The 26,862-nt window shown below is 49.8% G+C and overlaps 7 protein-coding genes; 5 read left to right on the top strand and 2 right to left on the bottom strand.

Annotated features, from left to right (window-relative positions):
* Positions 1 to 1,295: 1,295 nt before the first annotated feature.
* Positions 1,296 to 2,563, top strand: FFUJ_06019 (probable mitochondrial oxodicarboxylate carrier; the record flags this gene model as incomplete). XM_023579297.1 has 7 exons in its annotated part: positions 1,296 to 1,347; positions 1,415 to 1,437; positions 1,497 to 1,507; positions 1,560 to 1,589; positions 1,651 to 1,731; positions 1,787 to 2,405; positions 2,456 to 2,563. The coding sequence occupies 7 exons, from the start codon at positions 1,296 to 1,298 to the stop codon at positions 2,561 to 2,563; spliced, it is 924 nt and encodes a 307-aa protein (XP_023432834.1).
* A 434-nt stretch (positions 2,564 to 2,997) lies between these two features.
* FFUJ_06018 (uncharacterized protein) lies at positions 2,998 to 6,267 on the bottom strand (the record flags this gene model as incomplete). XM_023579296.1 has 3 exons in its annotated part: positions 2,998 to 4,452; positions 4,579 to 5,097; positions 5,155 to 6,267. 3 exons carry the CDS (start codon positions 6,265 to 6,267, stop codon positions 2,998 to 3,000), a joined length of 3,087 nt encoding a protein of 1,028 aa, XP_023432159.1.
* Positions 6,268 to 8,389: 2,122 nt separating this feature from the next.
* On the top strand, positions 8,390 to 13,218 carry FFUJ_06017 (related to myosin-like protein; the record flags this gene model as incomplete). XM_023579294.1 has 2 exons in its annotated part: positions 8,390 to 9,051; positions 9,099 to 13,218. The coding sequence occupies 2 exons, from the start codon at positions 8,390 to 8,392 to the stop codon at positions 13,216 to 13,218; spliced, it is 4,782 nt and encodes a 1,593-aa protein (XP_023432158.1).
* Positions 13,219 to 15,488: 2,270 nt separating this feature from the next.
* FFUJ_06016 (related to Autophagy-related protein 13) lies at positions 15,489 to 18,395 on the top strand (the record flags this gene model as incomplete). XM_023579293.1 has 3 exons in its annotated part: positions 15,489 to 15,716; positions 15,784 to 15,879; positions 15,927 to 18,395. The coding sequence occupies 3 exons, from the start codon at positions 15,489 to 15,491 to the stop codon at positions 18,393 to 18,395; spliced, it is 2,793 nt and encodes a 930-aa protein (XP_023432791.1).
* Positions 18,396 to 19,778: 1,383 nt separating this feature from the next.
* On the top strand, positions 19,779 to 22,025 carry FFUJ_06015 (related to protein HSE1; the record flags this gene model as incomplete). XM_023579292.1 has 6 exons in its annotated part: positions 19,779 to 19,821; positions 19,924 to 20,063; positions 20,138 to 20,887; positions 20,941 to 21,013; positions 21,067 to 21,279; positions 21,334 to 22,025. The coding sequence occupies 6 exons, from the start codon at positions 19,779 to 19,781 to the stop codon at positions 22,023 to 22,025; spliced, it is 1,911 nt and encodes a 636-aa protein (XP_023432157.1).
* Positions 22,026 to 22,736: 711 nt separating this feature from the next.
* FFUJ_06014 (uncharacterized protein) lies at positions 22,737 to 22,961 on the top strand (the record flags this gene model as incomplete). XM_023579291.1 has 2 exons in its annotated part: positions 22,737 to 22,885; positions 22,946 to 22,961. 2 exons carry the CDS (start codon positions 22,737 to 22,739, stop codon positions 22,959 to 22,961), a joined length of 165 nt encoding a protein of 54 aa, XP_023432833.1.
* Positions 22,962 to 23,341: 380 nt separating this feature from the next.
* On the bottom strand, positions 23,342 to 25,076 carry FFUJ_06013 (uncharacterized protein; the record flags this gene model as incomplete). XM_023579290.1 has 4 exons in its annotated part: positions 23,342 to 23,476; positions 23,521 to 23,691; positions 24,799 to 24,855; positions 24,915 to 25,076. The coding sequence occupies 4 exons, from the start codon at positions 25,074 to 25,076 to the stop codon at positions 23,342 to 23,344; spliced, it is 525 nt and encodes a 174-aa protein (XP_023432156.1).
* Between the last annotated feature and the right edge of the window lie 1,786 nt (positions 25,077 to 26,862).

Below are 26,862 nucleotides of genomic sequence, written 5' to 3'. Positions count from 1 at the left end.
TTGTAATCACTTTGGTACACGGTATATACTAAATAGAGCCTGAGCCGAGCCAGTTGATATCAACCATCATACAAATTTAATAAGTCTTTCCAAGGGACATACTGGATGAAAAGTATGGACGTTTGCCTGGCGTTAAAATTGTGAAAGAAGTGTCGAATCGGCACCAGCGAGCTTCGTTTAAGTGTATCTGCGAGATACCTATGATTGGCAAGCCTCCGCGAGACTTCACGAATTTTGTGCTTCTCCGAATACTTTTCTTATTGGATTTAGACCCATCATCTTGAATATTATGGTGATATGATTGACATATGTACGTAGTCACTCATAACGCCATGCCTGACTTTTACCCACATCATAAGCGCCGCTGTTTATGAAGAAGCTTCACTAATCTTATCTGAAGGTTCTATCGAGAGTTCTCCAGCAACTGTATGAAGCTTCAGCAATTAAGACCCTGGTTCCCGTGGAGCTATGTCTGCGTTATTGCGGACTCTTGTTACAGCAGAGCCTATCATGTAGTCTGTATTTAGGACAAGGGGTCCCCAATAACGTTGCCGATGTCAAACCCCTTCATGCTCAGGTACAAGTGGCTCAAAGGTAAATAGTCGGGTACGTGCTCCCAGGAGCTTCAGGGCTAGCGGCAGACATCGGGCGTCCGGGTATATGTTATTATCAATAATGAGTTTGACTACTCTGTACATTCGTAACGTAGGTAGGAAATTCATAATAGTTTGGGATTATGTGTAGATATTAGTATGCTTGAAACTGTTCGTAAGACATTATACATAGTATAAACTGCCAAGAATATACCACAGACTTGCCTAAAACAGCCATCACAAAAAGAGCATCGCATCGTCGGAGAAGAATCGGAGACGTTAGGGCCTCATGGATCGGTTGCTTGCCGTCTCACCGAGCATCAATGGACCCTCCCCCGGGTCTCGTCTCGCTGTCGCTTGCTATAATCTCCACAATCCCACGGATACAAGGCGCTTGTTTAGAGCAAAAGGTTCCGTCCATTCGGCATCGACCTAATTCTCGCCGTCTGTCGCAGTGATCTTATCATTTAACCATAGCGCGATAAGATCCATACCCGTCCTACAAAGACGCACCACCAAAGAAATTCCCTCCACTCCCCGGCCCGGTCTTCGCTCGGAGGTCGCCATCTTCCCTTCCGTTGACTACCTCAGCTAAGCTTTCTCTCCTTCTCGTCAACTTGCAACAACTCTTCGCTCAACCTCTTTTTTTTTGTTCTTCTGGTCCTGCCTCATTTTTGTTCGGTCGCCTGTACAGTCGTCACAATGTCCAACCCTAACGACAAGCCCCTCCCCTTCGTCTACCAGTTCGCCGCAGGTACGCCAGTTCGACTCATTCAACTCTACCATTCTCCAGGTCCAATGGCTAACATTTCATATTCTAGGCGCCATTGCTGGCGTCTCGGAGGTACGCTCGCGCCAGTTCGGCTTGTTTGAGGGCCATTGCTAATTTTGTGCGGGCTGTAGATTCTGGTGATGTATGACAGCAATTGTCGCGTGCTCGAGACATTTTAGCTAACCCAGTCCCAGGTACCCTCTTGATGTTGTCAAGACCCGAGTGTATGACGAACCATGCGTGCGCATCTCGAAATAATAGCCCAGTTGCTGACTTGATGACCAGCCAATTGCAAACTGGTTCCGGTGCTACCGCTGAGTACAATGGCATGCTTGACTGTTTCCGCAAGATCATCAAGCAGGAGGGGTACGGTATCTGCGCTCGCGATTCTATTGCGCCCACAACTAACGACATGCGCCAGTTTCTCACGACTCTACCGCGGTATTTCCGCTCCCATCCTCATGGAGGCTCCCAAGCGTGCTACCAAGTTTGCTGCCAACGATGAATGGGGCAAGGTTTACCGAAAGATGTTTGGCGTCGATAAGATGAACCAGCAGCTCTCCATCCTCACCGGTGCCTCTGCTGGTGCTACTGAGGCTTTCGTCGTCGTTCCCTTCGAGCTCGTCAAGATTCGTCTCCAGGACAAGGCTTCCGCTGGAAAGTACAACGGCATGGTCGATTGCGTAGTCAAGACTGTCAAGAACGAGGGTCCCCTCACTCTTTACCAGGGTCTTGAGAGTACTATGTGGCGTCACATCCTCTGGAACGCTGGGTACTTCGGCTGCATTTTCCAGGTCCGACAACTTCTCCCCAAGGCTGAGACCAAGAGGGCTCAGATCACCAACGATCTCATCTCTGGTGCCATTGGTGGTACCATCGGAACTGTTCTCAACACTCCCCTGGATGTTGTCAAGAGTCGAATTCAGAACACCCCCAAGGTCGCTGGCCAGGTTCCCAAGTACAACTGGGCCTTCCCTGCCGTAGGAACTGTTTTCAAGGAGGAGGGTTTCGGTGCTCTCTACAAGGGTTTCTTGCCCAAGGTGAGTAGTCATTTTGGAAGTGGAAGGGTGGTCAACTGACAAGCATTCAGGTTCTCCGTTTGGGTCCCGGCGGTGGTATCCTCCTGGTCGTGTTCACAACTGTTATGGACACCTTCCGCAGCTGGCACTACCCTGCCACTGCTGAGCTCAAGAATTAAGTCATCAAATGAGCATGGGATTAAAAGAACACTAAAAAGAGATACCAGCCCGCACCATGCAGCGATTAGATAAGTTGCGGACAACATGCATCAATTCAAGTTGTGATATTCGCATCCTTACCCCGTAGAAATTGGTCGCCCATGGTTATATAGACATTGCAAGTCATATTTTGGTGCAATTTTGGGGTATTTATTAACAATTATCTTTGAGGGAAAATTATCCACCCAGCATGAGATACGCATAGTGTCAATCTGAGTACCTATCTTGCGTCTCGATTCCCGAATATGTCTCCTCCTCTCGCCCGGACCGTGAACTTAACTCCGCTGCCAAAGCATGTCGAGGTAACCTTTTTTCAGTCCCATTGACCTCTCCCATTTCAAAAGCAAATGATTCCCGAGATTTTGTGCTTCCTTCAGCCCGCAAATAGCAAAATCTAAGCCATGACAAACTCCTCCTGAAACTCCTCCCGTGGCCCCTCCTCCAGGTCCATCATTTCAGCACCGTCGTCGTCGTCATCACCGTTAAGGCGGCGTGGCCGCTTGGAAAGACTTCCTAAGAATTGGAGGCCTTCATGCTCATCGTCACCATCATTCTCGTCATCGTCATCCACGCTGATAAAACTCCATTCTCGCTTGAAACCTGAAGAACAGCTGCTTGAGCTAGAGCCCGAGCCCGAGCCCGAGCGTGAGGACGAGGTAGGAGAAGAGAATGACACCCCCATACCTTCAATGAGGTCAATTGGCGATGAGCGATCTCCTGCTTGAGGGTTCAGATCCTCATAGGGGGTAGGGCTTACAAACAAGCTACTATCAGCGCGGTTCTCCCTCGCCGGCGTTATTTCAGCCTGGTCAGCGAGAGCTGGAGGGCTTGCCCTTGGAGGAGATGGCGTTTCGACCTTGGTGGTGAACACAGGTCGATTTGCCCGTGGGGGGCTTCGAACGAATAGAGAGGTGGACCGGTCTCTTCCATACTGGGGTCCATCACCGTCCTCATCGTCGCTTATTAAGTCGATCGTCTGCCCATTAACTGACCATACCTCTTCCTTCTCCTCTTGTTCAGAGTCGGAATCAGACTGATCATCAGATAATATATCGGACAGTCCTGCTGCCAGCTCATCGAGATCGGCTGGGCTCTCATCTCGCTCACGACCGTGATCATCCGCAGCAAGATGCTGATAATTGAAGTGCGCATCTGTGCCGCCGCCATCATCGTCGTCACTGTCACTGCTATCATCGTCAGTGTCGCCCCCCATCTCTTCATCAGAATCTCCGTCGCTGGCATCCCCATCGGATTCATCCTCAGAATCATCAGCCTGATCCAAAGCGGCCTGCAGCTGAGGATACATATCAGGAGGTGGTGACATGAGACCTAATCGCTGAGGCGGGTTGACGATGTCCTCAAGTTGCCTAGCGAGTTCGACGGAAGGCTGGATCAACAATGGAGCTAGGTACCGAAGCTGGGAGAAGTGTTCGTCATTTGCAGACTTTTCCCTGCGTACAGACTCGTTGATGTCACGGACAAAGGTCCAGTCGCGAACTGGCATTTTCGGGAGCTGTCGTCGCGATTCGTCGTAGTCGAAGAAGGCCATTTCCCGAATTCCACGAAGGCAGTATAGATAATCAACACCCTGCAACGTACGCAACGCACGGAAGCGGCGGAAGTTAGGCTGGCTTCTCGTCTTTTGTGCCAAGAACTGAACGATCTGAGGCGGCTCATGCTTACGTCGCATATACTCCCTGGAGGACTCGGGCAGGTGAATAGCAACCGTCTTCAGTCGACAGGCCTCGGGCAGATAGGCGAGATCATGAGTTCGTCTAGATACGTACTTGCCCTTCTGGTCGATCATGTATGTGAGCTTCTGTGAGCCCATCCACAATAGCTCGATGTGCTGCAAATGTTGGAGTTTGCATCCGATTCCGTTCGCAAAGCGACCCTACTCGCCGATAGAAGAGAATGCGAATGTGTTTGCTCCATAGAACAGGCTCCCACCTATCATGTTCCATTCCTTGCATACCAGAAGAGGTGCAAGGAGTTTCTGAGGATGAATTGTTCCAAATGTGAGAGAAACCCTCTGCCGCCCAATGTGGAAGCGATGCATTAGCGATATTTTACCGTTGCAGTTCCGGTTAGGGGAGGCTGGCTCGAAGAATGGATCCAAACGAGAGATGGCGTGAATGATATTCTCATCAAAAATAAGAGCATGCCGAAGAATTTTCGTGATTATCTTCTGTCGATCCTTGGTTGGAAGAATGTCGAAGTTGAACGGGCCGGTATCTTCTTGGCTTTGTGCGCGTTCGCATCGGTCATATGGCCCAGGAGTACAAACCTCACCCTCTCCTGTAATAACACTCTCTTCTTGTTGAGGAGGCGGTGCACACAGAGTAAGGTCTGGGTGTGTTCTGAGTGGCGTGGACTTCCCGAAAACTGAAGGCATATTCTCTTCCTGGCAAGCGAGCTTGTGAATATCTCCCCAGTTATCATAGTCAGGATGATGACCATGTCTGATCCAACGGGTGTAGACCTTTGGCCACAACTATAGATTGTTAGCGATTCTGAAGATGAAGACCCCCTGATAATGATAAGTACATACACGTTCTGTCTTTCGGGCCTTTCCTGGTGCGCCTCGCCACCTACGAAAATACCTTCGGACACCTGGCGGCAGTCTCGCGAGCATCTCCTGGGGCAGAGATGCCTCCATATCCCCAATATTCAGCTGAATAGGGTCAGGGAAATCCTCCAATTCTTCTTCGGGCACAAGACGTCGGAGTTCATGGTTCTCCGACACAAGTCTCTCATTCTGCTGAATGTTTGCTTCATTGGCTGCATGGAACTCTCTCACTGCTTCTTTCATTATGTCCACCAGTTCCTTTAGGCCCCTGATTTGACGATTCCGGTCGGTAACCCGGCGCTTGTTGACCCTCTTGCACTCTCTCAAATCTTCTCTCTTTTTGAGGAATCGATTCCGGTAATCTGCGAATTTGCGAGCAAGACTATTCCAAGGGGGCTGGCATGTATCGATACAGTCGCCATTCCATTCTGGCCATTCGATATCTTCTTCTTCTAGGACCTGAGGTAAATCAGCGTTCGGGTTTTTATGTCCATGCTCTATGTTGCCTTCTTCATCATCATGATTGATGGGATCATCGTCGACATCTTCGTCGTCCGAATCTTCTTCGTCGTCAGAACTCCCATCACCAGAATCATCGCCATCAGGACTTCCTCCGTTAGAAGCCCCTGAGTTGTGTTGAGCTGTCTGGCTCTGATCATCGTCCTCATCATGCTCGTCGTCATCGTCGCCATCCTCCTCATCGTCGTCGTTATGATGATTGTCGGCACTTTCTGACCCGTCGGATTCGCTACCCGGGTCATCGGATGATGGTGGGGATGGAGGTCCTCTGTGTCCACCGTTGTCGCCATCACCATTGCTGATTTCATCGTCATCATCAACAAAGAAAAGACTTCCTTCGACTTCAGGAGTATGTTGGTCTTCGTCACTGCTTTCCTCTTCATTGTCGACGTCCATAGGGCCACCAGGCCGATAAATGATATGTGAGATCGACTCCCCATGAGTATCTAGCCCAAGGTAGATCTCCTCTTGGTCAGGGGCATTATTGAAATGCCCATCAATGTCTGGATGAGAATTATCATCTTCTGTGAGGTCAATAAGCTCCACGTCGGAGTCACTTGAGCTCCTGTCTGACATATTGATGAGGTTTGAGTGAACTGCAGGATAGAATAAGATGGGAGATTGTATCGATATAACTTGAGGGAAAGGAAGGATGTGATGAAGGATGTGATGAAGAAGGAAGAGCTGAAGACAAGGATCGAAGGATGAAGAGCACCCTTTTATACATAAGACTGCAAGGAGGGTGAATCACTATAACGGAAGACTTCAGAGAACACGAGGAGTATTAGAAGAGGTTAGAAGAGGGAAGCTTGAGATATTGAAGTGCAACGTTGAAGTTACGGCGTGGCAGAAGGGAGAAGTTGAGATTGTGGATGAAGAAGAGAAGGAGACGCTGAAATTGTTGTATGAAGGCCAAGAGAGAGAGAAAGGAAGAGCCGAAATCGGCAACTACAAGTAAAAGAGAAGTGAGAGGGAGTTTTGTGGTAGGGAGAGACAGAGGTGTTGTGGTGCCGTTCAGATGATAGAGGTGGAGTTGAAAGGGGGCTAACTTGTGATCCTCCGTGTAAGTCGGCAAATTCGAAGAGACGAAAGCCAAGTCAAAGCTATACGCAACGGACGAAAAAGGGACGCTCACGACGAAATCGAATATCCCAAGGCCGCACGCTTCATTGTAGCAACTGATATAGTGGGAAAATATACTTCAGAGACCCAACTTGAGATACTTCAAACCAGTCCTGAATGCCATCAAGCGACTCTAGGAGAATACTCGAATACAGATAGTTCGGAGCCCCCCCACGATGTCGATCCCCGTGCACGGGCGACCGTCTCCATCCCGTCGGCCGAGTGGACCGCGCACTTGGCCCGTAATGAATAGACAGGAACTTGCCTTGATCTTGAGTGATGAGAAGATCTAGGACAAATCATTATAAACTCGATTGGCTGACATGAAGAAACAGAGGCTTACATTAACCTTAGGATATCTTGGAAAACGCAACAAACAGATGCTCTGCAATCCTCAAAGGATAAGAACATTGCAAGTTAATAAAATCCTGTAGTGTTGCTAGTGTTTATGCTACTATTCCTTACTCCTAGTCCTTCTCACTTCCAACAGGGAGAAAGTGTTCATCCACGTTCACGAGTAAGCCAAAAGGTTCACGGATCCGGTCTTGTCAACAGTATATCCTCCGAGCAATGTAAGAGCATTCCACATAATTCGAATCTGTTTTCATGATGCCTTGACAGCGACACAGGAATCAGATACTTGCCCGAATCCAGCCGTCCACAATTCTCGAAAGCGACAAATGAGAAACTCCAGTTCAAAGCATGTGGTGAAGCGCAAGACCAAGTTTCAGAGCTTCAGAGCTGCACACCTTGGAAAAGAGATCCGTTATTGGTTCAACCTCAATCCGCAATTCATGGAGGGGAGTTTCTGGATGGCGGGGTAGGTTCTCCATCGATACAACGGTGACAGAAAAGAGGGAATGCGTTTGTGATTTCTTTTAAACAAGATACTATCACAAGATGCTGTAATAACAGTACAAGAGGTGGTAAATAATACCAATATTATTGAGATGTAACGCTCTGACATATAGGATCATATTCTAATTGACAATGGATGGTTAGAACTTATAGGAATCAAACACCAGGCTTTCACTATTACAGGGTCTCTTTTGACTCCCTGTCTTCCCTACCTTAGTAGGTAGCTGCTAACCAGGGTTGCGATTGGGGCACGTTTTTGGGGCACCATGCTGAATGCACTTGCTGACGCGCACAATTGGCTGGCCCCTCGGTATCGAATCTCGATGTCACTAATGACATCGCCTCTTCACCATCCCGATCTGACAAATCCCGTTCCTTTCGTCTTCTGATTAAACAAAGGTGTTCCTGCACATATTACACTACAGAAGACACATCTCAACAAAAGTTGCCCTTCATACGAAGACCCAAGACGACGAGCGCCCCTTTACGCTCTCCCTATTTATCGACCGAACACACGCTGGGTGGCAACCTATACCGATCACAAGCAACCGTCGCAATCTTTGCGCCAGCAACCTCAACTTCCGCGCAACCTCACCTGAGCCTGCCACCATCTCAAGCTCTCCTGCGCTTCAAATTGCACCTTTAAACAGGCCGTGACCCAACGAGCGTCACAGCGAGGTGCCTTTCGCGCCCAGGAGAGTTCTCTTGCCCCCTGCCCATGAGTCACTTATTGTGGAAATCCTACTGGGAAAACGATGTCGACCGGTTTCGGCGTCTGCTGGCCCCAACCAGCTACAACGCCCAGTCGCTATCGAAGAGCCCTGCGATAGGAGGAACTGGTGCACTCTTCGGTGGAAGCCCTGGTCTTCCAGGGACTTCCCCACGACCGGCGAATAAGCAACGACGGGTTTCCGGCCATCCGCAGACACCTGGAAAATCGAAGGACGGCAATACAAATCTTGGACGAGCCGAAGTCAACAGCCGCGACCATGCTGGATTGACAGTTCTACTTCGCGCTGCCTCATCGACCGACCCGAACGCCCACCAGTTTGTCCAGGCTCTTATCGAACACCCTGCCATAGATCTCTACGTACAAGACCCCGAGAGTGGCTGGAATGCCCTCCATCGATCTTTATACGCTGGAAATGTTTCGATTGCGCGACTGTTGTTGGAAAAGGAACGAGTGGATTTGACAAGCCATAATCTCAATGCTGTTAATAAAGTCGGGCTCCTGATCAAGACGAAAGACCACGAGGGGAACAGTCCTTTTGATGTCTACAATTCAACAATCGCTGCAAGATCTCTGAAGAGCATGGAAAATGGGAGCAATTCTGATAGTGACGCTGATAGTGTCGATAGCGGTGGTGACGGTTTACATCAGTAGGTGGTTTGGAAAACAGACGGAACTTGGCTGATTCTTGCTACAGTATGGTAAAAACGTCGCATGGATTGCGGAGCTCGATTGATGGTGATGAGCTCTTTGTTTTTGGCAGCAACAAGAACGTTTCTCTTGGAGTTGGCGATGAGGACGATCGCCAGTATCCTGATCGGATCCATCTGTCCAGGCCCGAGCTTCTCGTGCATCGATTATACCACTCACACTTGGACGAGCAGGATGAGGAAGCCCCTTCTTCGTTGAAACTGGATGAGATTCCGACCCTGGTTCGAAACCGGCCGCTCGTTATTCAAGACGTCTCTATGTCCAAACTGCATAGTGCTATCCTGACAACCGACCCGGTCTCAAATCTGTACGTTTGTGGTGTTGGCCGTGGAGGCCGACTTGGATTAGGAGACGAAAATACACAATTCAGATTCGTTCCTGTTGAAGGCCCCTTCATAGACAAAAAGATTCACCAAGTGGCACTCGGGCAGAATCATACCATGGCTGTTGTCGATAATGGAGAACTCTGGACCTGGGGCTTGAATTCTGCCTCACAGCTGGGATATGCTCTGCCTCCACCGATGAAGGCAGACGAAGAACCCATGAGCCTTACTCCTCGCCAGGTCTTTGGATCTCTCAAAAAAGAAGTTGTCCTTGGGGTTGCTGCGTCTGCAAACCATTCTGTTGCCCATACAGGAAACTCACTATTTACCTGGGGTCGTAATGTCGGACAACTGGCTCTAATGGACGCTGATTCGAGGTCACTTGATATTCAGCATACCCCCAGAAAAGTCGCTGCTTCTCTTCTCGCCGCCCCAATCGAGATGGTATCAGCGATTGACAAAGCCACTATTTGTCTGCTTTCCAACCATACCGTCTGGGTCTTCAGTCACTATGGTTATAATCTGGTCAAGTTTCCATTCCCTGATGTCTTCGCGAACAACCTCTCCATGACACGATATGAATCAGGCGGTCGAAGGGAGATTGACCATATCACTGCGGGTGGCGAGACAATAGCTGCCGTGACTGCCCGCGGTGATCTCTTCACATTTCATTTGAACGACAAGGGGGATCCAAGCCAGTCTGTTGCGTCAACTACGAATCCAGTCAAGATCAAGAATGCCCTTACACAGCCACAATGCGTCTGGGACTCTCGCAAAGACGGAGTCGCGTCTGTTGGAGTTGGGGAGCATGGCTCAGTCATCATCTGCACAGAATCAGGGGCTGTATGGAATCGTGTAAAGCGTACAAAAGGCAAACTAACTGGGTTTTCTGGATCAAGCGGCACGAAGCGCAAAGACTTCAAATTCCAGCGAGTACCATATATCACCAACTGTGTTGCTGTCCGGAGCTCCATTTTTGGCGCCTTTGCGGCTATCAGAAAGGATAGCAAAGTTATGGCGGAGGAGATTGAGATTGGAGAGCAATCTCTTCGCGACGATATTGGTTCTCTACTCTGTCTAAATGATTTCGAGGCCCCGCAACTTCACTCCGAAGTCAAAGGCACTCGAAAAACATGGGAAGCTGCCATTATTAGAGAGAAACGAGACCCTATTCCCTACGAAATTCTTCGGTCAGCCGATATCGAAACAGACTTGGGTCGCTGGCTGGAAATCAACTCTTTCCAGTATAATGACATGAACATGGCAATATGTTCCTCCTCTTTGCCTGATATCAAAATCCCCGTCCACAGTTGGGCTCTTGCTGGCAGAAGCCCGGTGTTGCGGCATGCCCTATCGGAGTTACGCGAGCGAGGATCAGTATTCAGCACAGACTCTTTCGGCCTCGAGGTTGTGGATGACAAGGCCCTGTTGACGTTGTTTGAAGTCGACATTTACACTGTACTGAATGTTGTTGTCCATGCCTACCAGGACAGATTCGTTCCAGTATGGAAGTACACGCGCGAAGCACCTCCACTTGCGTTCCGTTTCCGGCAAGTTAGGACAGAGCTTATGAAAGTTGCAACAAATCTTGCCCTTCCAAAACTGGAGGCGGCAGTTCGCCTACAGACCGGCGTGGAAGAGTCCTTAGACGGCGATTTCAAGCAAGCAATCCTCGACCCTTCTTTCTTCGATGACGGCGACATCATCATTGAGTTGGATGGAGAGGATATCATGGTACACAGCCAACTATTGTGTCAAAGGTGCCCTTTCTTTGAGGCTTTGTTCAACGGGCGGTCTCAAGGCCAGTGGCTCGCTGGGCGCCGTGATGGCATGGACGCTGCGGAAAAGATCAGGGTGGACCTCAGTCACATCGACTCTGACACATTCAAATACGTCATGTCCTTTATCTATGCAGATATCGGACGGGAGCTCTTCGATACTGTCTCGGTGTCTAATTTGGATGAGCTGTCAGAGCTTGTGCTTGACGTGATGAGTGCTGCAAATGAGCTGATGCTCGATAGATTGTCTCAAGTGTGTCAAGGTCTCATTGGCAAGTTTGTGACAACGAGGAATATATCGAACTTGCTCAACGAGATAAGTCCTTGCTCCATTACAGAGTTCAAAGATACTGGTCTTGAATACATATGCCTTCAACTGGAATCCATGCTCGAGAACCACCTTCTTGACGACTTGGATGAAGACCTTTTGCTGGAACTTGATGAAGTGGTCCGAGACAATCAACTTGCTCGATTCCCATTTGTACGGAGCGGAAGAGCAGAGCTACTACTCCATGAAAGCCATCCCGAGTTGGCTGCTGATATCGACGAGGAGCGCCAGGCCAGGATCAAAGAGATGGCCTACAAGGCATCTCAGCGGGATGACGAGAAGAAATTGTCATCATCCTTCAAGGCTCGAATCGGAAGTCTAGATGAAGGCAGTCCGCTCCAATCTCCAGAGACAACTCGACGCAAGTCCAGAGGTGGGCGGAATGAGCCTTTCAGTCCCAGTCTTCGGCCTAAGCAGTCGCAAGCAGATATGATCTTTGATATGGAGGATGAAGACGGGTCTTTATCTGCTAAACCACGATCGCCCATGAATGAAGCCGTAAATCTTCGTTCGCCTCCAGAGATGGACGAGATGCCGCAGCTTCCCAAACCGTGGCGGGAATCAAAGGGCAAGGAGCTTGCAGGCTCTGCGCTCAGCCCAGTTCCTCATGCATTTTCCATGTCCCCCGAGTCTCAACCATCCGAACTGGGCAGTTCAAAGACACCGGGCGGCGGAATGTCAAAGCCCGGTGCTCCTTGGTCAGCGTCCAAATTAGCCACTTCGAAGTTGGATCTGAAAGATATCATGTCTGAGGCGTCTACGTCTGCTTTAACTGCCGGGCTCCAAGCGCAGAGAAAGCAAGATGCTGCAGCAAACAAGCCACAGACCAAAGTATCACAAAAAGAACGGAAGAGGCAGCTTCAGGCCATGGCAGCAGCAGAAGCAGCAGCGAAGGACGAGTCGACGAACCATGTACCTTGGGAGAGTGTTCCAGAAGGAGGGCGACCAGCGCCTTGGAAGGCAGCAAGTCCGGCACCCAAGACGTCGCTGAAAGAGGCCATGTCCGCGGAATCCAACATGCCAAAGGGGGTATCTGCTAACGCAAAACCTCTCGTCGCTTCAGAGACGAGAGCAAGGACGGCGACACGGCGTACTGCGTCACCCGACACAAGGTTCCCGGGTCAGGGTCGAACCAACAGCTCCCCCGCAATTGTCGCAGGACCCTCGACAGAGCAGCAGCCTAAGAAGCCGTTGGTACCACATTCCAAGTCGTACATTACACCGGCACCAAAAGCGGAGCCCACGCTCGGATTCAGTATGGCTGATATCATTGGCCAACAGAAGCGCGAGCAGGAGGCCGTCAAGGAAGCGGTTGCGAAGCGTTCACTACAAGAGATTCAACAGGAGCAAGCGTTCCAAGAGTGGTGGGACCAAGAGAGCAGAAGGACACAAGAGGAGGAGGCCAGGCGAAAGCAGAAAGAAGGCCGAGAAAAGGACAAGGACAGCAAGGGAACCAAAAGGGGCGGTCGGCGAGGACGGGGTGGTAAGGCCAAAGGCACCGGTGAAGCGGCCACAAACAGCGGGCAAAGCGGCGCAAACGGAAGTAGAGGCGGAGGCACTGCCGGCTCAAGCAACACAAACACTCGGGGATCGGGAGGCGGACGAAGTGGAGGTGGAGTCGGGGGTGGGCGTGGCAAGGGAGGAAAGGGACGTGGCAATCAGTCCCAGGCTGCATGATGAATACGGCAGTGTGAGTGTTGACCTTGAGGAGCATAGGACTCAAAGGGACATTAGGCACACCGTATACGGTATAGAGTGCATGATCGGTGGGCTTGTTTCGCTGTACTTATTGACTTGATCTTCTTGGCTGTAATTGCTAAGAACAACGTACATATGACCCTCTCCAGCTTTGAATAGAAAAATTGTAGAGATATTGATGAACTGTGAAATGTGTTAGTTGGATGATGTGATTCAGCAGGGTACATGGCGATAACCTTGAGAAGCAACTCGATCAATTGGGTCCTTTTTCTTCTTCTTTCTTTTTACTGTATTACGTGAAGAGTTTAGCTCAATGTGTGAGTGTAACACATGATATGCTATGTAACTCCATCAAGGTGAGTCTCTAATTCGCCATGGGTGACTCTCAAGGTTGCCGTGAGAGTGCCATGCTGCCATGGTCGTCTCTCCATCCACAATGAGAGAGAACAGTCTCTAGAGTCTTTATCGAGCTCGGGCGGAGATGTGGAGATCGTCTGATGAAAGGCGTGAAACGTTCCGGATCTACAAAGCTAGACTGCATGGAGAAGGCTGCAGATACATACCAGAGGCAGAAGCAGAAACATTACGATAACGGGAGAGTAGCATTGCGGCCAAGCAGGCAACGCCTCTCAGCTTGAAGATAAGCCCTCCAGCTTATCTCGTTCGTGGAAAAGAGTTGGGGAGAGGAGGGGGATGTCATGAGTCAACATCCCATCTATGACTGGTACTTAGATGTGACAACCACCATGAGCCAACCAGAAGAGACGAACGGGGTTATGAAGGATGTTTCTGCCTGGTTCATGGCAGAAGTTCTTGGATAATAGTGAATAGACAGGGTCAATGCATTGCATACCTATGTTGTTCCATTGAAGGCCCTCGAATAGCATGATAGCTGTGCTGTAGTGTAGGACTTATGATGGAAACTCTGGGGTTGGAGTAGGCACCCAGCCAGCCAGGCCGGGCAAATGAATGGAGGTGGGTTTCCACCGGGGGATGGATCATGGAGGCGCTTAAGGCCCCCGGGATTATCGAGAGCATCCACTGAAATGCACTGACCGAGATCCCCTGTTGGGTACGATCCGAGCCCTCCCATTCAGTGGAGGGCTGTTTGAGGTGCCGGTGTTTTGATTGAGGTCCATGCATGGGCCGATGCATTGATATGAATATGGATGGATCGTTATCTTGTAGGTCACAAGACATGAGCGAGATAGATTAGATTGGAAAACTCGCTCATGTTGTTTGTTGGATATGGACGAGTTGCGGTAAATCTAGCATTTATTATTCTCATCTTGTGTTGATCAAATAACTTGATAGCTGACTCGATTCAGGCGCAAGACGTGCCCATGAGCCCTGTGACTGTGACGTGAGGCTCTAGCCGATGACGACAGCCCATTATTATCCAATCCGGTCCCTGTCGCCCATCCCATCACGAGGTCGTTGGTGGTGACCTCTTCCGTCTCTCTCTGTCTAGTAGGTACCTAACGTTATTATCTTTTCCCTTCTCATCCCGTCACCGTTGGGATTTCATTTCGGCTTTGATAAAACACAACCAAACTTGCTTCTATTTCAGAGTTGGGCCTGCTGCAGCAACCCGCGACCTATCGTCTTGTTTTATCTCTATTCGTGGACACAAACAAGTACTTTACCTTGCCTTGCCTTGCCTTACACAAGCAAACCGCGGTACCTGTGCCATCTCTGCACTCTTGTTAGTGCGACCGGATTGGTCTGTCCTGTACAGTGTTAGACCCTCTTCTCTCACACCTCCCTTCAGACCTATTACAACGACAACGACCCTGGACGGAGTTGTGTTTGGCTGCCTGCATAGCTCTGTATCTGTAACTGCATCTGCATCTGCATCTCACCGACCGGCAGCAAGGAGATACCTGGACTTGGACTTGGACTTGGACTTGGACTTGGATCTGGATCTGGATCTGGATCTGGACCTGGACCCAAGCTTTCTGCCTTTTGTTTTTCTTTCTTCTTCTTTACACTTTTGCCTACACTTCTACCTCCGCACTCCCCCCGACCCAAGCACCCCCGACTACCGATCCATCTTAACTCCTCCGTTCTCCATTCCCCTTATGGACCTGCACTGCCTGCCTCAAACGATATGAACCATGGATGAGCAGGTCTCGTGGCCGATCAAGATCCCTATACGTTCGTGATCAATTCATCCATCGACCAACAATTACGACCGTAGCCTCTTCTTTGCGCAAACGACACGATACGATATACGATAACCGATAACAATGCATCAACAACCCCGTGGCCCAGCCCGGGTGTCATCCCCAGGTGCAACGCACCATCCAACCATTCCATCTCGATCCAACAGCACCAGAGAAGCTGCATTGGGGTCCCGGCCTCGAGCCGGTTCTAATGTTGCTGGTAGAGACACACCCAGCTCACCAACTATTGGAGATGTGCCGACACCGGCACCTCCAGCCGACTCGATCAAGAAGCTCGATCAAATAGTCCAGGTATGAATGGCCGGGATACATGAATACGCTACCAAAGGTCTGTTGCTAACAACTTCTCCCCCCGCAGAACTTCTATGCAAAGGCAGCCGTACTCGTCCTCGACTCTCGCATCAAATCCAAGCCTGCGCGCGGGGCCAACGGTGGACGGAAACCCAACAAATGGGTAGGTTTGCAGCCTGTTTGCACACTCAGTCGCTAATCTTGGGGTAGTTCCAAATCGAGACGGATGAGATTGATGACTTTCGAGATGAGCTCAAGATCTGGAAGACTTGCGGTAGCTTCGATAACCCCCCTCCTCCAATGGTCATCGAGGTCTATCTGGATACCTCTCGATTAAAAGACAGCCAGAGTCTAGTCATCGTTGATGAGGCTGGCAAGAGATGGGATGTGATGGAACAGCTGAACTCGTCTGGTTCCTCCACCGACAGCTCGTCAGGTGCATCCCGGAGAAACAGCGAGGTTATCATTGAGAGGTGGCGAGTCGAGCTTAAGTACTCAGGCGTAATACCCACGGACTTTGGCCCGATCCTACCCACCATCTACAAGAAGGCAATTGTCTTTTTCCGGTCTCTTTTCATCACGACTCGCCTTCTTCCAGCATGGAAGTTTGCCAGCCAGGGTCCCGCCAAGAACTCACACCCGGCGCTTATCCCACGATGCCGAGTACGTTTATCTCAGTCTGATCGCTCACGTAATGATCAGCTGCGTCTTCCCATCGATGGCAGACCAGACCCCGTGACGGAGTACATGTTTGGCGATTTAGAGGTGCCCGTTGGACGACTAAGCACTACTGTCACCTATCGCAATGATTGCAACTTCCGCGTGGATGACTCTGAGGCTCTACTGAGTTCTCGTTTCATGGGAGTGGACGAGAACTTTTTCCGACCCTCCATTCCACCGCTGAATGAGCAGTCAAGAGCCCAGATGACGGAGGCAGGGTCACTGCGTGACAACCGCTCCCGCCCAAACTTGAGTGATATGCAGCAGGCATATGGAAGTCTTTCAACGTTTCACACTAATGTCCCAATGGGGACCAGCCCGATCTCGGCTCTGAGATCGGTGCGACCACCAGGCTCCGACACAAGCTCACCCCCAGAGTCTCTACCAGCACAGAATGGTGTGGGTGGTCCAAGCTCTTTGCCAGTACGTCAGGGTGCAACACGACCCCCTTTGCGAACGACCGAGGGCTCAAGCCGACGTCCTTCAGTATCTTTTCAGCCTTTCAAGGCGGGCTCGCTCTCGGGCTCGCCTGTCCCAAGGCAGATTGATCCTGAGCCGGCCTCTCCCCAAACGTTGACTCGTCCAGGTATTCCTTCCCTTAAGCAAGCAGGAAACCGAACATCTCTTACTGCTGGTATGCCAGCTTCCCTACGCGGGGGTCCTCCTCCCTCGGCATCTACAGACCCTGCTGTAGCCAGCTCCCCGCGACCAGCATCGACTAGTCGCTATAGCAGCAGTTTCACGCATCGCCGTGGCCGTCTATCCTTTGGCGGAGCCAGCAGGGCTGGCGATGACGAGCAGGGCAGCAGTGGCAGGCAGAGTTTGGCCTCATCGGTGGCACAGCCAGGATCTGACCTCCTGGACGAGATTGCAGGAACCAGCTCAGACTCGCTCCAGAACGACCATAAACATCTCTCAGACTTTATCAGCGCACTGGACAGTAAAAAGACCCTGAAGAGCTTTGGTCCCTCAAAGAAAGGTGAATCAGCAACTAACAAGACTGTGGCGCAACTATCGCGCTTCCATCAAATGAGGGACTCTAATAACGCACTCACGGATTCGATGACATCGTCTGTACAAATGCAGAGGTCATCGAGCTCATCCAGTCGACAATTGACGAGTGTGCCTGGGATGACTGCACCAGCTTCTGTGTCTGCTTCGTCGTCTCCTGGGAAGCCACTATCCCCTCATACACCCCACACGCCAGCAATCCCGTCAAGACTGAGCGAGAACTCGATAATTGACTACACTGGCCAAGGACGAATTACTTCGCGCCAGGGGCGAACATCTGATAATAACCCTGCACCGGGGACGATCAGAGAGAATACGGTTACACAAGATGGAACGACAGCCATCGACATTCCCTTGTCACCTCGGCTAGCCACGTATGAACGAAGGGCGAGCTCTGTTGCACTCCATAATCGGTCGATGGCGGATGAAGATGAGCCGGACTCTGCTTTTGCCCACCGATCTATCAGCTTAGGTGCTGATGATAGAGAACCACCTACTCTAAGCATCTTGCTGGGTAGGCAGATGCAGCTCGAGGGAGGGTCAACTCAAAGGGGATCGGACGAACTCAAATCAGCTGCTGAAATCGAGACCTCTGACACGCCAGGGCTGATGCAGCGCGGTCTGTCAGAAGAGAACCCTCCTGAGGGACTGATACCGACAGCAGCGTCTAGCTCACCTTTTGGTAGAAGGCGATATATGGGTTTGGCTTCACATAAGCAGACACCGCCGCAATCATCGCGTGGAAGCTTTACCGGATCTATCACCAGACAGGTCCGGGGTGATGATGACTCGATTAACGAGGAGCCTCTGGTCTTTGACCTGTCAGAAATGGATCCACAGGGTCGGCGAAGCATCGAAGAGGCCCGTAGCGTCGCCCATGGGGCAACAAATGCTACATCAGATAAGGGAGGGTACGAAAGCCGTGGTGCGTCAAGACGGGGTTGGTGAGCATGACATATCTGAATATGGATTTTGGACACAAATTACCTTACATACAACATCTACTAACAGCAAAGCGAAAGCAACGACACACCAGCTTCATTGGAGCCATGATTTATGTTTCAAGGCAGTGGAGTTGTAGGCAGGATGGCGCATTGGATGCGAAATACCGTAGATTGCCAGGTTATTTATGTATGTATGTATGTATGTATGTATGTATGTATGTATGTATGTATGTATGTATGGGTGGATGGGTGGGAGCGGCGTATATGGACTTGTATACATTATTCATAGGTTGATACGATTCAAAGCAGCGTTGACTGTAGCGTTAGCAAGCGGCATCCTTCTTCCAAGGCGAGCCACCGAGTATTTATTTACATAATGTAGGGGATATATATTCTAAGGTGTGTTTGCTCTTGGTGTAAGGCTTGGGATTCTGTCCGATGATACCCAATCCGAGGACCACGCCACGTAAGGACGTCACCCAAGGGATAAGGGACGCGCAAACTTGTCACGAAGTTGAAGATGAGTATGTAATAACTAAATCAAAGACTCCGCTATGAAAGTGCCGTAAAAGCGGATAGAAGCAGCATATTGCGTATTAATTTTTCCCAGTGAAAGCATAAACAGCAATGCTTCAGCCCAGGAAGCAGTTAGATGCATGGCAGATCTCGGTAGAAGCTCGCCAATGTCAAGACAGTGAGATGATAGGTACTAATAAGTTGGTAGAAATGGAATCAAACCTGATGGACAACCTGAAGTTTGGTGTGGCGCACGCGTGGCCTTCAAGCCACATGGACCAGGGAGCTGTCGGGGTAGGTAGCTCAGCCCCGCTACTTGGGTTCGCTCGCCGCTCGTCGTTCGTCATCAGAGCGAGCCAAGGGTAAAAGCGAAGCTGGAAGGAAGCCTGTTCTGTTTAAACACTTGCTACCTACAAACTCTCTCCACGAGCCTTAGTACTTTACTTTATTTACTAGGCACCTGGTACTTAGGTTGTTCGTTTTGTTCTTCACACTCGACCCATTCACTCACTATACTCTCGTCCTCAAGACAACGCCAAACGCCTACGACGCTTTCTAGAGTTAGGTACCTTAATCGAGCAAAACCACAAGTGACGTGCCTGTGTGGAGAGTGCGACCGCCGACGACGTAACCCAGGGTCTTGGTACGGGACCTTCATCTCGCATCTCGCATCTCGCATCGTTGTCACCAGCCTTCTTCCACCACCTCTAAACAGCAACATCGTCGCTTTCGTCGAGACTTTTCTTCTATATACGGTGGATATTCGCATCACATACCCAAGGCTCTCAGCCGTCGAATTCATCCCGCGCCTCTCTCGCATTCACTACATCCCCGCCAATAACTGATACCCCGAGTCAAATCACCAACCACCATGTTCCGAGCCTCAGCAGCAGGCCCTTATGATGAGGTCGTCAGTACGTAGTACCCTCCGCTTTTTTTATTCGGTTCGGACAAGAGAATCCCAATCACTTGCTCTCGTCTCGACTCGTGCTTTCTTGCGACTAACACCAGTATAGCCAAGGCCACCGACGAGAACCTCACGTCTGAGGATTGGGGCGCCATCATCGAGGTCTGCGACAAAGTTGGCAACGACCCAAATGGCCCCAAGGAGGCTGTACAAAGCATCATCAGGCGCCTTGCCCATCGTAACGCAAATGTCCAGCTCTACACTCTTGAGGCATGTTGAATACCACGCCGTCATGCGAAGCCTTGTTTTACTGACTCAATCAGCTTGCGCATGCGCTCGCCCAAAACTGTGGGAAGAACATGCACCGCGAACTTTCCAGCCGTGCCTTTACAGATGCCCTCCTCCGTCTTACCAACGACCGTAATACCCACACACAAGTCAAGTCTAAAATCATCGAGCACATGAAGAGCTGGTCCGAGATGTTCAGCAGCGATCCCGAGTTGGGCATCATGAGTGACGCCTATAACCGTGCCACACGAAGCAACCCAAACATCCAGCCTCCAAGTGCTCCTCAGAAGCAGGGCCTTACCGAGCTCGATCGCCAGAAGGAAGAGGATGAATTGCAGATGGCTCTCAAGTTGAGTCTGCAAGAGGAGGAGCGCAAGAAGACTGCTGCAACCAGTCCAGGCGCACAAGCCGGTCCTAGTGGCCAGACAGAGAGCCCTGCTCCTGCTGCGCCAGCTGGAACTACAGCGGCCACGGTGAGCCGCGTACGTGCGCTCTTCGACTTTGCTCCTTCTGAGTCCGGAGAGCTGGAATTCAAGAAGGGTGACGTGATTGCTGTTCTCGAGAGTGTATACAAGGACTGGTGGCGAGGCTCTCTCAGGGGCAAGACTGGCATCTTCCCGCTCAACTATGTCGAAAAGCTTACCGATCCCACACCAGATGAGTTACAACGCGAGGCTCAGATGGAGGCTGAGGTGTTCGCCGAGATCAAGAACGTTGAGAAGCTCCTCACGTTGTTAAGCACTTCCAACACAGCGCCCCGAGAGGAAGATAATGAGGAGATTTCCGTAAGCGCCCAGTATGATGGAAAATATCATCGGTATGCTAACAGGTCCTGCAGAAGCTTTACCACCAGACTCTTGCTATTCGACCCAAGCTTATCAAGCTGATCGAGAAGTACTCTCAGAAGAAGGGTACGCATTGGACGCCCCCAGGATTGGATATGACACTAACATACATCTCTCAGATGACTTTACACAGCTGAACGAAAAGTTCATCAAAGCCAGACGGGACTACGAGGCTCTTTTGGAGTCTTCCATGGCCCATCCTCCTCAGCACAACTACCAGCAATACGCAATGCGACCGGGTCCCAGCCAGGGCTATCCTCAAGCTGGCGGATATCCTCCACAGGGAGCACCTCCCCAGGACCCCTCAAGATATTATACTCCTGGTCCACAAGGTATGATAGCCCTTTGTCCTTGCAGTGGAAGAACCTCCTTCTGACTTTTAACAGAGCAACCTCCTTATCAAGCATCGTCTCCTCCCCCTAACTTCCAGAACCAGCCTCAAGGTCAATCGGCGCTTTTCTATGTAGCAGGAGCTGAAGTGCCCGCTGGTTCACAACCCTACCCTCCCCGGAACGAGTCTCCTTCCAATGGTAAACAACCGGCCCCTATCAATACCTCGACACCGGGCCCGAACTTCAACCCCTACAACCAATCTCAGAACAATAACCCTTACGCGCAAGCGCCTACGGGAGGACGACCTGGTAGCACATACGGAGCCCAAGAGTTGGCTACGTCTGTCTACGACTCCCCTATAGCCACCAACAACCCACACCAACCGACCTCGGCTGCCACATTCTCGAGCTCGGTGTATTCTCCTGAAGAGCCCAACGATAACGCCAGCGCACCACCTCCTGGTCCTTATGCAACGCATCAGCAGCAGCCTCAACAATACCAGAGCTACAATCCTTCTTCCCAAGTCCCTCCCATGCCCACAGGGTCAGCTCCCCCTCCTCCTCAGAGTGTCATGACACCTCCCCCTCTGAACCCTGGGAATGCCGGCGGATATGATGCTCGTCATGGTCTGCCCAGCCAAGGTGGTGCTGGTGGTCAGGCTCAGTACAAGCCTTATGTGCCACCCGGCGATGGTCCTTCGGCTCCTGCACCCGACAGTTACTATCAAAGCGGGGGAGTTTACTAAAGGGACTTGATGACTTGGAGGATAGTCGACTGTTACTATAGCTTCAATACATTCCTGACGCGTGCATACTTAACGCTGGGAGTTTTTGTTTTAGTGGTCAATCTTTTCGCTTGGTTTGACTTTTTTGAAGTTTCTGATATTTATACTTATGATTTGTCGCTAGTTGGACAAATTTGCGTATTGTCATGCTGTAGATGATAAGGCTGGAACTAGGGGGTTATGTGGACAATAGAAGACCAAGTCAAAGCAAGTTTCGAATTAATTGAATGTCTGCCACTCTGTACTGTAGCTCGTGATACTAATTCTATACTTTTTTCTTGTTGTACCTATTCAAATATTTCGGATCGGATGATATACCCAAATTTGTTAATAGTCTCCCTCCCGCGAGCCAGTAATGGACTCGTTTCGTTTCACAACCTGAAACCTCGACCGTCTCGCCCCTGTAACACCCTATTTTTTGCTGCCTCCCACTCGGTTTTCCCGTCTGTCTCCCTTTTTCCCTCCTCTTTTGTTCTTCCCGTCAACACATTTAAAATATACATATTAATTCTTTGCACTACGCGTTTCTTTCTCTTCTCCCCTGTCTAGTTAATTTCTTGTCGTTTCAGCTGGTTCTGTAGCTTCAAGTGCCACTCTCTTCTCATCGCTCAATATCACGCCACTATATATCCATTCATACCCATCTCCATATCCATCACCATCATCAGCAACATGAAGACTACCGTCTTTGTCACGCTTCTCTCTGCGGCTGCTTCGCTCGTCAGCGCCGGCATCGTCGTCACGCCTGTTTTCTTTAACCAGATCGTTGAGAAGCTCTCTGGCGATTGTCCTTTTGGCGTAGTTACTCCTCAAGGTTGCGCGTAAGTTCGGCCTTTCGATGGGTTGAGTAGTTGGAGTCATACTTGCTAATATTTCAATAGTCCTCAGCGCGGTTAGGGACTGAGCTCTTTAGCGGGCGGTTGATTCAGTCATAGTGATTTGGTTTTGGTATTTTCAGACAGTTCTAAAGGCTCTTCTATTTGTATGTGTTAAAGGCTTGAGCAGACAAGAAGTTCATAATATTTAAGCGTGTCCATTCTACTTGAGTAGTATTAAAGATCAGTGAATCCAAACTTGAACTGGACATGTCACTTACTAGGTTAAATCTTCTTTTCTGCGGGCATGTCTTAACCCTCCATGTAATATCAAGAATTTACTTACTTGACGTCTTGATCAATTTTACAGGCTCAGTCTCCGAGTGTCCGCTGATCGGTTCCCGTCCTTATATACGGTTCGCAACATCGCCCCCCTCTGGAGAAAGAAAATTGCTAGAAAGTCTATGCGTGCGAAGCCACTTTGGCCTCATCTGGATGGCATTCATTCATGGCCTGAACCGCGACCTCGTTAGTTTCGGTCGAGGATTTACGGAAGCTCTTATCCTGGAGACGTTTCGCAACATTGTACGTCAAGAACTTTTTGATATCAGGAATCAAGCAAGCGGCAACAAGCATGATACAGGAAAACGGGATAGTGGCGTAGAAGACATAATGTAGTGAGCTTGTGTAGGCTTGGCAACGGCAACTTCGAATGAGTCAAGGATGGCCTTGCTGATACCAGGTACATCTGAGCAATTTCCTTTGTTGATAGCCTCAAAGAGTGAAGGTTGGGTTTGGTTGGCAAACCAGATCTAGTTGTAGCCGGGATCACATAATTGTTAGACCAGGCCAAAAACTCGGGGAGCCCCTTATTATAGCAAGGTCTCCCTATGGTATATGACTGATAAATGATAATCAGGCATCTTCCTTGCCAACTCGTTGTCGGGAATAGAGACATATAAAACCTGAGCAATGGCACCACCGAGGGCACGAATCGATCCAAGAATACCAAATGCTAGGCCGATATCTTGGGGTTCCCATAGTAGAGTTACACCGGGTGAGTGCAACATTCTCAATGTATCCAACAGCAGTGCATGCATTCAACCCGAATGCGATTGTATTTGCCCACCGGTCAGGGGATAGGGAACACATCGACGTGATGAAAGCCAAACAAGAGCAGCAACGCACATGCACTGGATCTTGAGGCGAGGAACATAGGCAATAGCAAGATCCTACATAGCTTGGCCCAGAACAACTCCACTACCAATCACGCCGCTTTGCCAGCCAACTTTGATAGAATCTGCGTTGTACAGCGTGCTGATAATTGTAGGCTGGAGAACTGTCAAGGAGTAGTAGACCATTGAAGCAACAGTCGCATAGGTGACTACTGCGACAAACCCAGTGTTGTTAAAAACACTGGACGGAACCAGGAGTTTTACAGAACAGAAAAAAGCCTCTTTCGACAGTATCAGCGGACTCTGAAGGCCATTTTCATATCAAGGAACCATACCATATACAAAGAACCCGGCAAGGGTTATTATACCAATGATTAATGTGCACAAAACCTCAGCACTATTCCAAGGATATGTCGTGTCGCCCCAAGAAGGCCAACGAGGAAGGGAACGCATCCAGGAGTGAAGAGAGACCTGCCAATCTAATCAAGCACCTGTATTTGCTATATTCTCGTCTTTCCCACGTATAGTTGAGCAAAGGTTGGTGGCGGTAGAGGAACTGATATAGAGCCAGAGTGATTGCACTCAAAATGATGCCCAGATAGTAACTGCAGCGCCAGCCTTCACGTAAGTTACTAAAGCACTGTGGCAATCCACGTTAGTAAACTCGAAAAAGCATACACTTCTTGTGGTACCATAGAAAAGCACTGTCCGAGATAGAGGTAAATGCAAGGTGAAGACACATACAGAGTATTTGAGGGGAGCACCCACCCTAGGTATACGCAAGTACTTGCTAGACAATGACTGCCCTTATGGATCAAAGTCAGTACCCCTCTCACTCTCAGTCTGGATATCAGAGGTACAGTAAGAGTACCAATGAACTGAGGACTCCGATAGTAGCCATTAGGCATTCGGTCGAGCTCATCGCCGAAGGCATTTTTGTAAACATACTCGACAGTACCATCAGCCATGATGTTCTCCTCAGCGTTGACAGTCGGCTGGGGGCTGGGGGCTGCCTGATCCATCTCCACTATCTTCAAGGACGAATATCTCGGATTCCCGCTCCTTTCCTATATAGCCATCGACGCCAATACGGCTGAGATTTGACATGGTGTTTATTTTCGAAACCCTCGGCAGTCGAATTCCGCTAAAGCGTCTCAAATGAGGTCTGCTCTGTGGTCTGCGGTGTTGAGGATACAACAAAGTCCCAGCACTTGAGCAGTCGATTGTTCCAGGACAATCTGAGAAACCACGTCAGGAAGTGCAGGCACTCGGAGATTCGAGATGGTTCATCATCAATCGCTGGAATATCTCCGATTTCTGACGACCGATTTGTATCTTGCACCTACGTGTGACTGGTGGTAGAGGTAGTCGGTGTTTTCTATTGTGAGTACAACACTACCGGCACATAAGTCGAAGGCAGAAGCCAAGCTATAGTATAAATGACTGGCAGATCCCTACGACCGATCACCAGCTAGGACCTTTATCCATGGTCCTATGCTCCCACGAGTCGTGCCGGACGTCAGACTGAGCGATCTAGGCTAGGGATGGACCGTGGCCCTAGGCGAGACGAGATAAGGCTTCGAGTTTATTTCTCTGAGGCCGTTAGATGATCCAGGCCTGCGTGGGCGGGGAGAGCGGATAAGTTATACTTCCTTCTAAACAGCGTTCTTTTTGTGAGGACAAGGTCAGCCGCATCGAAACTCAACTGCTTTCAGAGGCCTTAGGCTGATCTGTAAAGCCTCTGTAGAGAAAAGCCGTAAATAGTGCTGGATTTCTGTCGCTAATGCGTGCGGAGTGCTCCCTCATTGCGGTATGGAAATTCAGGTTCACCGTGGGCAAATATCTGGCGGGAGAATGCGTGTCTTCCTAATGGTTTTGACAAGGCAGTTGCGTTGCAGTGTTGACGGATAAAGTACTAATCACTGGCATGGAAATGGCAAGTCAGACCTCAAGTTATACTTAGGTACTGTAGGTAGGTACTATCTACCTCTACCGTAGGTAATCTCTGGAGTTGTTGGAAGGAAACAACCCCGGTGGTTCTGAAGGCGACTTCCAGCAACAATATGCCCTGAATCAATGACAGATGTATGTTGTCAAGTCATTGGTTCTGTTAGGTACTCTCTTACCCATTGCATCTTTATGGTAATATGTCGACATGTGATAATTCTCTGTCCCAAGTGCTCATGGTTACACAAGAGTTCGGCGGGCGATTCGCATTCTCCGACACCTGTATCTTTCCTCGAAGGAAGCTACCAGGCCATGTGGATTTTCGTACTGAGATTCTCTCTATATGTATTTAATTCTAATTTTCTTTTTATTCACCAGGTATGAACGCTCGCAGGCAAAGACTGCCTCGTGTACAGGGTAGCTAACAAACATATATGTCGTGTGAATCGTAAAAAAGAAACTACCTAGGACTACCTAGTATTTCAAGTCCTCGGACTTACGTACCTAAATTAAAGAGGTAGGCTGTGCAACGGTTCCACTGTTCATGCTGATGACTGTTACGGGTAACCGCCATTCTATAACTTGAACATCCACTTAATCTTTTGCTATACTCGCAACGAAACAGTGGTTGTCTGAACCCTGATAGGCCCGTTTCATATCGCAACTCTGCGACAACTACAGCACCCTTACTAAGTATCGTACAGTCCAAGTCTCAACGCCATTGTCTTGCGCTTTTCAGTGTGTACACAGGGCGAACAGCTATCAGATGAGATAATCACAACTCCCAGGACAATCGTAATTAAGTGACCAAATCTTATTCAACTAATAAACAACATATCTTGACGTACATTCACCTCCAGC

This window comes from Fusarium fujikuroi, chromosome FFUJ_chr06 (genome assembly GCF_900079805.1).
Source record: "Fusarium fujikuroi IMI 58289 draft genome, chromosome FFUJ_chr06".
NCBI lineage: Eukaryota > Fungi > Ascomycota > Sordariomycetes > Hypocreales > Nectriaceae > Fusarium > Fusarium fujikuroi.
Note: the sequence above shows the minus strand (reverse complement) of the source record. Positions and strands in the feature narration are given on the sequence as shown.